The sequence below is a fragment of the Glossina fuscipes genome, unplaced genomic scaffold (genome assembly GCF_014805625.2).
Source record: "Glossina fuscipes isolate IAEA_lab_2018 unplaced genomic scaffold, Yale_Gfus_2 302, whole genome shotgun sequence".
Classification (NCBI taxonomy): Eukaryota; Metazoa; Arthropoda; class Insecta; order Diptera; family Glossinidae; genus Glossina; species Glossina fuscipes.
Genome location: NW_023998645.1, coordinates 1 through 9,867, shown reverse-complemented (window position 1 = coordinate 9,867; position 9,867 = coordinate 1). Strand labels below are relative to the sequence as shown.

Genomic DNA, 9,867 nt, shown 5'->3' with positions numbered 1-9,867 from the left:
ACTTCAGGATGACCAAAAAATCAAAATAAATGTTGATAAAGAATAGGATCTCCCTCATCAGCTGGGTCAAAAAATGATGTATTTAAATTACGATCAGTTAATAATATTGTAATAGCTCCTGCTAATATAGGTAGAGATAATAATAATGCAGTAATTGCAACTGATCATTATTATTATTATTATTACCTTAGCCAGACAATAAATTGTAAGACCTAAGACTTAAAGCACTAGCGTCTAAGGCTATCGGCTTTATTGAAAACTGAGGATCATTTACGAAACAAAGGCTGCTTACAACCTGAACGGGATGCGTAGTGCGGCCATTGGGGACCGTTGCTGGATTAGCCCCCTTTTTGACAAATGATTTGGTTAGAAAGCACTGTTGTCATTGTAGCCCTATGTTGTCTTTAAGAGAATCGGCAAAGTGCATATGCTCGGTATTGTGCTCACTTTCACCAATTACCTTGGTCTAAAAGTAAAGCCAGCCCCTCTTCTTTGAAATCGTTGCTGAGGCTAACGCATACAGAGCCCATTTTGGCAATAACTTTCTCATCCGTCACCGAATCGATTGAACAAATCACCAAAACCACAGAGATTTATTGTTGCCATTAACCGCGCAAAGTACACATATTTGACGATGAGATTTCGAAAAGGATTAAGAAAGTGCGGGACCAAAAGCAAAAGAAAGGAAATTGACATGTAGTTTTGGATTATGTCGAGAACTCAATTCTGAAATTAAATGTAATTCTACAAATAAAATGAAAATAATGGCGAACCTACGGGTAATGTAAACTTCTTATTAGGTATATAAAAAAATTTCTCTGACTGATATTGGTTGTTCCATAAAACGTATTTGACGGGTTCAACTTCCCCGAAATCTCAGATCGAAATAACATAGATAATGACGTTTAAACAATGTACGTTTCAGTGGTTTACAAGTTATTAAAGATATGAATGCAATTTATGGAACTGCACTTTTCCGTGTTCTTAAGAGGGCTAGTCGGCAAAGAAATGAAGATAAAGCTGCTAAAATGATTGAATTGGCTTGGAATGAAAATATACTAAGCTATATTGTAGTTCGAAAATAGTTTCACGCGATTTTCAGTAAAAAATTGTTGCCTTGAAAATGATAAAATTTACGCATGTCCGCACGTCTCCAGCAAAAGCCACTCAGGAAGTGATTTTCAATTTAGACTGAGAAGTTTTATCGCATAACGCGGTATTTCCCAAACCTGGCCACTTCCAATCGCCACTTGTTCGGGTCGATGCAGCCATATCTAGCAGATCAGCGGTCGCCAGAAGTTGAACACGTGCGAAAACGATTCGATTGCTATTTCGACTACAAATCCGCAAATTTCTACCTCCAGAGCATCCTTAAACCAGCCAGTAAATGACAAAAGGCCATAGGTTAACTGCGGTGCATATTTCGATTATTGAACTTTATAGCAAATATACTTCAAATGTAGTGTAATTTTGTCAAAAAACAAATTTATTATATTTATATATTTATAACAAATTTATTTACATACCTAATGCTAAATTTCTTGTTTCTCTGAATCTTAAAATACAATTTCTTCTTACCATTATTATCAGTATATAGACCTACCCCATAAGTAGCCGGCTACGGTTTCAGGCAATTGTCATAGCAATAATAATAATAAAGGTTGAATTTTTTTTTTTTTTTTTTTAATTTTAAATTTATTATTTTGATTAATAAAAGATTTAGAAAACAACTTAAAATTTTTTCGATTGTACAAGAGTTACGTATTATAGTAGACGACCACAATACATTTGCAATCTACTGAACACAAATAATTAGCTCGCGATTATGTCGAGATATGTTATTAAAAAGGATTCAACACTGGCAGCTAATGCTATTCTGGAACATACGCTTCCAGGCGTATGTTTAAAGACACATAAAATTTGGAGCGTTTTTTTCCAGGTTTGTATTTTTAGTGTTTTTCTATATAGTAATGCGCTTATACTTAAACAACGTTAAACGATTTCTATTGGTTAATTATTCTTAGATTAAAGGAACACGCGTTCGTTTTGCATGCCTATTCCAATGCATATAATTGTTTTGAAAACTCGTGGACATTTTTCTTTTCAATGTTGCTATTTTTAATGTCAGTCTTTTGTTGGATTTCACTAATTTTTTTGTTTTTTTATTTTTTTGTTCTAATCTAACACATTTAATTCTGCAAAGAGAGAGAATGAAGGGAAAAGAAGAAAAATTTTAAATTAAAGGAATATAACGTAATGATGATATTGTAAAGGAACGTACTTGCGTTGTAAATATCTATGCACCGTTATCTTATAGATGATTTCGTTTAGCTACGAGAGTGGAGTTTTTCTTTAAACGTTTCCATGGCTGTGCTGATTTTGTTATTAGTGTAGTTGTTGAAATGATTCCGTTTAAACATTTTAAATTTCCTTGTTTTGGAGAGTGGTGTCAGAGCTGTACTTGGTCGGCGGCGCGTTAGCTTGCTCCTTATCATCATCATCGCTCGAGTCCTATATGTTAGGAACTACATTAGTAAGTAACAATAGATGTGTGACATTAAGGATGGGCAGGTGGTGCGGAAGTAATGGATGGGTGAGTAACAAATTTTAAGTACACGCAAACAAAAAAAAAAAAAAAAAAAAAAAAAAAGCAAGATAAAATGAATTAATACAAAAAACAAAAGATAATTATAATTTAAAGATATGATATGCAAGAATTATTCATAATCATAAATAAGAAAGAAAAACAAAAATGCCTGCGTATGTCTTTTTAATTTCCCAAGCAATCATCTGAATTCCGTATCATAAGCATATTTATGCTTCTCTATACTAACTTAAAAACCGATAATATAAACAAAAACAATTTTATATTGAAAATATATTTTATAAAGGCTGGTACACTAAGTCATGTTAGCATTACTCCTGGACGGACATTTTACATAATTTAAGGTAAAGCCATTTAAAAAAAAATTGTATGACACATCATCAATGGAATATTTTTTTTTTTTTTTTCTTTCGATTTTTTTTTTCGCATACCATTCCCTGGAGCCGGTCAAAAACGAAATATTTAAGGAAACATGATAGGCTGTTGAGGCTGTCTTCGTAAAAGGAAAAGTCCTCTGAAATCAATGCTGATTTTTTTTTTTTTTTAAATAAACTTTTCAAAGCAGGTTGATTTGATTTCCGAAATATTAGATTTTCAAAAAACAAAATTGATTTCTTATTCTAAATATTTCCACGTGACGCAGAGGTGCACGCTAGGAGAGATCAAGGAAAAGGTGTATAGCTTTGCAGTAGTCTTTACTAATGTTTGCTGTTTCTCTTTAAAAAGTTTTTGTATTCAAATTTTTTTATACTTTTTTATATACTTTGAGACTTGTACGTAACAACAAGAGCCTACCCATGCATAGTACCCATTAAATGCACTGAAGAGTGATCTAGTTTGAGCATGTTATCCATCCTTAACTGTTTAAAAAATTAAATTTGGTCGGAGAGTCAAACTCATATCAAAAGCTTTCCTTTTATATTGGATATCTTTTTGCGGATATCGATTAAGAAATCATTTAACTAATACCACTGCATGTCAGATGAGAAAAAATATATGAGAGCGTTTGAGAACAAGCCTTCGACCCTGTTTGTTTATTGTCAGCGTGCCAGATCGCCAGCAAGCTTACCATGAACTTGAAAATAGTTTCAATAACGATATATAAACGTGCATTTTAGAGAAAAACAAAGAGTAGCCTTATTGACCTAAAGGTGAATATTAACTGTCCGCCATAAGGATTAAAAACGTTTATAAACTAAAGATATTTTATTTACTAGTCTGTTAAAGAGGTCACATGTTAAGTTTGTCGAAATCTCTTTATTCCCAAGAGGAATAGCCGCACTTTACATATAATTCTATGGCAATAAATGGCAGGCGAGGCACACAACAAACAATGTGATTGTGAATGATATCAATTTATATATGAAGTTTTATTTATTTGATGGGAAATTCGAAATTTCCATCAAAACTGTTTGAAGATAAATATTTTTCTATATTTTCTATATTTCTGTATGAAATCATTCTCCTTAACATTTTTATAGAAACTATTTTCAATTAAAAATACCGAATCCTTTTTGTTAATTGTGAATTGTAGTTTATAGGTGACAATGCAAAACTATTGATACGAATATTTATCTAAAGCGACCTAATATTTTTTTCACTTGCGTTAGAAACGAAACTTTAAAGCATATGGCAATCATTGTCGGCGCTTCATTTTTAAATTTCCTTGTCAGCAATTTTCCTTACAGCAAGATCTCAGCGTGGTTTGGAAATTTCACCATTTTTTTTTGGAAACATTAATCATTTAGTTTCGTCCAAAGTGAAAAGACGCGGGGCAAGGCGGTCAATTTAAATAAAGAAAACTTTTAAAAATCAATAATAAAGAAAGAAAGGTGTAGAAAATGGATAAACCAAGTGGATCTGCTGGACGGTCACGTGGTATACGGGCAGGTTCTGGTTCCTCGCAAGGTCATCCTGGAGCGCGTGGTAGACGGCCACCACAAGCGGTAAGAATTCCGTTCACCTGATTTATATGGGGTTATATTTTGGTAGAATTTTCTAGAAACTAGCTCTGTTCATTTTGGCGCATAGAGTCATTGAGCAAATAATTGCGTTTTCCAAATTCAAGAAATTTTTAAAAAATTGTTGATTTCGTGAAGATTAAATGTAAAATGTTCCATAAATAGTGCGAGCGCAAACGAATTTAATGATTAGTTTTAGTTTCTTAATCTTGTCGAAATTATATTATTATGAGTGTGAGAGTGTGTCGATTAATTATTAAATTTAATATCAGGGCGCTGGCGCACCTCCGGTATCGGCATGGGGAAATCCGAATGTAGGTATGTCACGCGGTGCTAGTCGAGGAACGCCAGCAGTTAGCATTCAGCCGCAACCGAGCACCAGTACAGGAAGTTTTCAGCAGCGCCCGCAGGCACCGGCTGTTATAGGCCGCGCAGTCGCTCATCGTAATGTTCCACCTACGGAAGGCGCACAAGGGCAATGTAACTTACTTAATCGTACTTTATTTTATTTGTTCAGAATAAAATTAATCTTGCTCTTTATAAAGTTGTGTCAAAGGAAGACAATCGCGGAACGGTAAGAGGTAAACGGGTTCTAACTGAAATGGTTCAATCTCGACCGAAAAATCTCGTCACTAAATGTGGATTTAGTGGCCGTAACGTAGTGGCACAAGCTAACTACTATAGAGTGTTAAAGAAACCGAAATGGTCCATTCATCAATATCGGGTGGATTTCAGCCCAGATGTGGACATGGTACGCCTGCGTCGCGCTTATTTAGCACATCATAAAGATATTTTTGGTGGTTATATATTTGATGGGACCGTCCTATTTTGTGCGGTATACTTAAGCAACAAAATGGTAAATGGAGTCTTGGAGCTATTGACCAAAAATCGGGAGGGAGAGACTATCCTGATTAAACTAAAACATGTCGGGATTGTCGAGGTCGCTGACGCACAGTTGTTGCAAGTATTAAATTTAATTTTGCGTCGCGGCATGGAAGGATTGAAATTGCAATTAGTAGGGAGAAATTTCTTTGATCCCGTTGCGAAGGTAAGTTTTTGTGTCAGTCTCTTGAGAAAATTTATGTTAATCGGATAGGCATTCTTTCTTTTAGGTAGACGTGTCCGGTTTTCAGATGCAAATCTGGCCTGGCTATCAGACGTCCATACGTCAACACGAACAGGATATATTACTTTGTGCAGAGATAACGCACAAAGTAATGCGCACTGATACAATTTATCAAATTCTAACCGAAACAGCCAAAGGCAAAGATTATAAAACTACCTTTGCCCAGCGTGTGATCGGTAAGGATAGACATAATGCAATTGTTTAGAAATATTTAAATGATACTTATTTTGCTGTCCAGGCACGGTTGTTCTTACCGATTATAATAATAAGACCTATCGTGTAGACGACATTAATTTCGAATTGTCGCCTTTGTCGAAATTCTCCACCAAAGACGGAGATATTAGCTATATGCAATATTACAAACAGGTAAGCGATAGATTCCTTTGCCATTAACTATCATTAGGTCATCACTGAATGATTTTTATACTCACCACTGCATAGATGGAGGTATACTCATTTCATATTTTTCCATAATATTTGTAACGCCCAAAGAGAAGCTTCAGAGACCCTATAAAATGTATATACATTCTGGATCAGTGTGATATCCTGGGTTGATTTAGTCATGTCTGTCTGTCTGTCTGTGTGTGTGTGTTATTGGCACTCTTCTGGTCGCAAAAATGAAGATATCGATTTTAAATTTGGAAGAAACATTGGAAGTTTCTGCGCGCAGGTTGGTATGGGCCAAATTGGTTAAAGCAGAAGCGCGCAGTGGAGTGTAAACTGGACGCAACTCGGTTTTTTTCACAAAAATTGTTGGATTTATGCTCGTTACTCAAAAATTATTAAAGTTACAAGGCTAAAATTTTTCAAGTTTACTTTACGAAACACTGTACACTTTACGTGCAAAAATGGAAACAATCGGCCAAGCCCACTCAAAGTTGCAATAAATTAAATTTTATTTTCTTCACCTTTTTAAGGTTTTTTGCTTATTTATCGTAAGACAAACAAGACAAAATATTTAAAACCACTTTGTACAATTCTCAAATGAAGACAATAACATTGAAATCCATAAGATATATTAACCTGCCTAAAATTGGGTTAATTTAACAATGAATATAGTAGAGACCGCGATTACTTTTTTCTTCATCCCCGCTGAATATAACATTCTTACTTGTATTTTTCTCGTTTAGAGATATAATATTACAATACGCGATCACCAGCAGCCAATGCTGATATCTCGGCCAACTGAGAGAAATATGCGTGGCGGTCAGAACGAATTTATTATACTTGTGCCGGAACTTTGCCGAGCAACAGGATTGACAGACAATATGCGAAGCAATTTTCGGTAAGTGAATTATATATATATATAAAAGACTATAAATTACTATATATATATATATGTATATATTACTGTAAAGATAAATTTAATATTTCTAATTGTGTTCACGTAAGATTTGCTATTGTATCCTTAGGATTCCGGTTCTATTTTTCTTGCTTGATTGAAATTTATTATTTTTAATTTTGTAATGCATCTTTTCATGCATGTTGATTTTTTAGGTTAAGTTTTCCTTCCTCAATTTGAGTAACTGCCTTGCATCCCTGCCATTGTTTAATTTTGATGTACATATTCTATGTGTAGCCTTGAACATGAATTAATTTGCCATATTTGGGTTAATTTTTCTTTTCTAATATGGTAGACTTGCAGTATTGTTTTTTTTGTAAACTGGTTTTTTTTTTGCGGTTGCTTATATAAGTAAAAGAATTCGTGTGCATTTCATGCTTTGCGGGAATTATATTTCTTTTATTAACTAATTGGCGTAAGATTTTCATGGGGAGCTTTCTTAGGGAGCCATATATATCAGCTGAAGGTCTCCGATTTGGTTTGTTAATGGGCTTATAAAACTCCAATAATCATTTTACAATCTACCGCAGATTTAAAATGTTTGACCAAAAGTATTCTCTCGTCGTTTGATCTACTCCATTCATTCCATCGAGTTGCTCTCCCTACTTTCCTAGTAAATTTTGTCTTTCGATTTAAATTTACATACGTATTTACTCTTAGCATAAAATTCGCATTTACATTTTCTTTGGGCCATCATGAGCAAATAAAGAGAATTCATTAATAAACATATTTGAAAGAAGTACCCAACCCAATTATATTTTTAGCTTAATGAAAGCGATGGGTGAGCATACCCGCTTAAATCCCCAACGCCGCCTAGAACGTTTACGCAATTTTAATAGCCGCTTGCAAAACTCGAAAGAGAGCGTAGAAGTTTTTAATTCTTGGAATATGGCGGTTGACAATGCTTTAGTCGAAGTACCAGCTCGTGTTCTACCAAGTGAGCAAATACTTTTGCATAACTGTAAGGTAACGTGCGATCAAAACGCGGATTGGACCCGAGAGTTCCGAAATAACGCAATGTATGTGCATGTTAATATAAAACGCTGGTGTGTCATTGTGCCGCGTCGTAACCTGAGACAAGTACAGGACTTTATAAGGTTATGTAATAGGGCGGGTCAGTCAATGAAAATGGAAATTTCGGAGCCTTGGTAGTAAGTTGACAGTTTGATCTTAAATATGCAGGCATTTATTTCGATTTACGTATACATCGTTTGCAATTATAGTGAAGAAATGGGTGACGATCGTAATGCGTCATATTCCCAAGCCATCGATAACGCAACTGCAAGGGATCCGCAGATTTTAATGATAGTAATGGCAACTAACAATGAAGAAAAGTGAGTTTTGTTTCTTTGTCGACACAAAAGTAAAGAAAGATTCTGAGGAATTCTTTTTATAAATTTACAATTTTAAGATATTCGTGCATCAAAAAGAAATGCTGTGTTGATCGTCCTGTACCATCGCAAGTGGTTACATTGAGAACAATTGCGCCCCGCGGTGACAGGGCATCGGGACTTATGTCAATTGCCACCAAGGTTGTAATACAAATGAACGCGAAATTAATGGGCTCTCCTTGGATGATTAATTTGCCGTTAAGAGGTCTGATGACTGTCGGATTTGATGTCTGTCATTCGGCCAAAGACAAGAATAAATCGTACGGCGCTCTTGTTGCTACGATGGACTTGACTTCTTCAACACGATATTTTTCAACAGTTACGCAGCATTTGAAAGGCCAAGAGCTATCAAATGAAATCGCTATGAATATGACTTATGCCTTGAAGGCTTATAGATCAGAGCATGGAGCACTCCCAAAGAATATCGTTTTCTACCGGGATGGGGTAGGCGACGGCCAACTACATCAAGTGTTTAATACCGAAGTCCATCATTTGAAAAAGAAACTCGACGAGATATATGTGTCGGCGGGCATTGCAACAGGATGCTCAATGGTATTTATTATAGTTTCAAAGCGAATCAATACTCGCTACTTTGTCAACAAGCAAAACCCAGTGCCAGGAACTGTTGTTGACGATGTGATTACTTTGCCGGAACGATATGATTTTTTCTTGGTATCGCAATCTGTGCGTCAAGGTACGGTTTCGCCAACGAGTTACAATGTGATACTTGATACTATGGGTCTCCCAGCAGATAAAATACAAATATTAACTTACAAAATGACCCATTTGTATTATAATTGGTCCGGTACGTTGCGTGTGCCAGCGGTTTGCCAGTATGCCCATAAGTTAGCATTCTTGGTGGCCGAAAGTATCCATCGCGCCCCAAATGCCGCTTTAGAGATGCAACTCTACTTTCTCTAAAACCAAAATACCTCGAGAGAAGTTCGCTTATTTTAAAAAACGCTTGCTTTCTGAAAATAACTACAAATATACTTTTGTATAATATCAACCTTATTATATCGCCTTTAACAATTTACTGCGCTATTGTATTCGTGAATTAATTAATACATATAATTTAAGGTGTATCTAATGAAAATTCGTAAATTTAAAATAATTTGTATAAACCTTTTATATTTTGCTTAGCCCTCCTCCCCACTTTGTTTTGTTAACGTTAAGGACTTACATGCATTACTAATCTTCCCATTTTATTTTAATATTTTTGCTTGGTTTTCTTTGCTTCTCTAATATTTTTTCAAAAATTTATTGAAAATTTAAACTTGTAAATTTTTATTTTTTATTACATGAGTTCTTGTATCCATTTTTTTTTTTTTTTTTTTCATATTTACTACAAATGAATAATAAAAATTACAAAATATTTATGGAGTAATTATCATTACATTCTAATTGGAGTAAGGCATAATCATAAGATGATGGCTTCCCTT

The 9,867-nt window shown here is 34.7% G+C and overlaps 1 protein-coding gene and 1 long non-coding RNA gene across 2 annotated transcripts; one reads left to right on the top strand and one right to left on the bottom strand.

The window, feature by feature from the left end:
* Window positions 1-2,165: 2,165 nt before the first annotated feature.
* On the bottom strand, window positions 2,166-3,000 carry LOC119642953. Its single transcript, XR_005248178.1, has 2 exons — window positions 2,282-3,000; window positions 2,166-2,195 (listed from the first exon to the last, which is right to left on the bottom strand). It is a non-coding gene; the product is annotated as an uncharacterized LOC119642953 (long non-coding RNA).
* A 1,251-nt stretch (window positions 3,001-4,251) lies between these two features.
* LOC119642954 (protein aubergine) lies at window positions 4,252-9,695 on the top strand. The gene is made up of 9 exons (XM_038042285.1): window positions 4,252-4,551; window positions 4,839-5,046; window positions 5,112-5,614; window positions 5,679-5,868; window positions 5,931-6,058; window positions 6,823-6,977; window positions 7,799-8,185; window positions 8,258-8,368; window positions 8,446-9,695. Exons 1-9 carry the CDS (start codon window positions 4,447-4,449, stop codon window positions 9,344-9,346), a joined length of 2,688 nt encoding a protein of 895 aa, XP_037898213.1. The 5' UTR covers window positions 4,252-4,446; the 3' UTR covers window positions 9,347-9,695.
* Window positions 9,696-9,867: the final 172 nt, after the last annotated feature.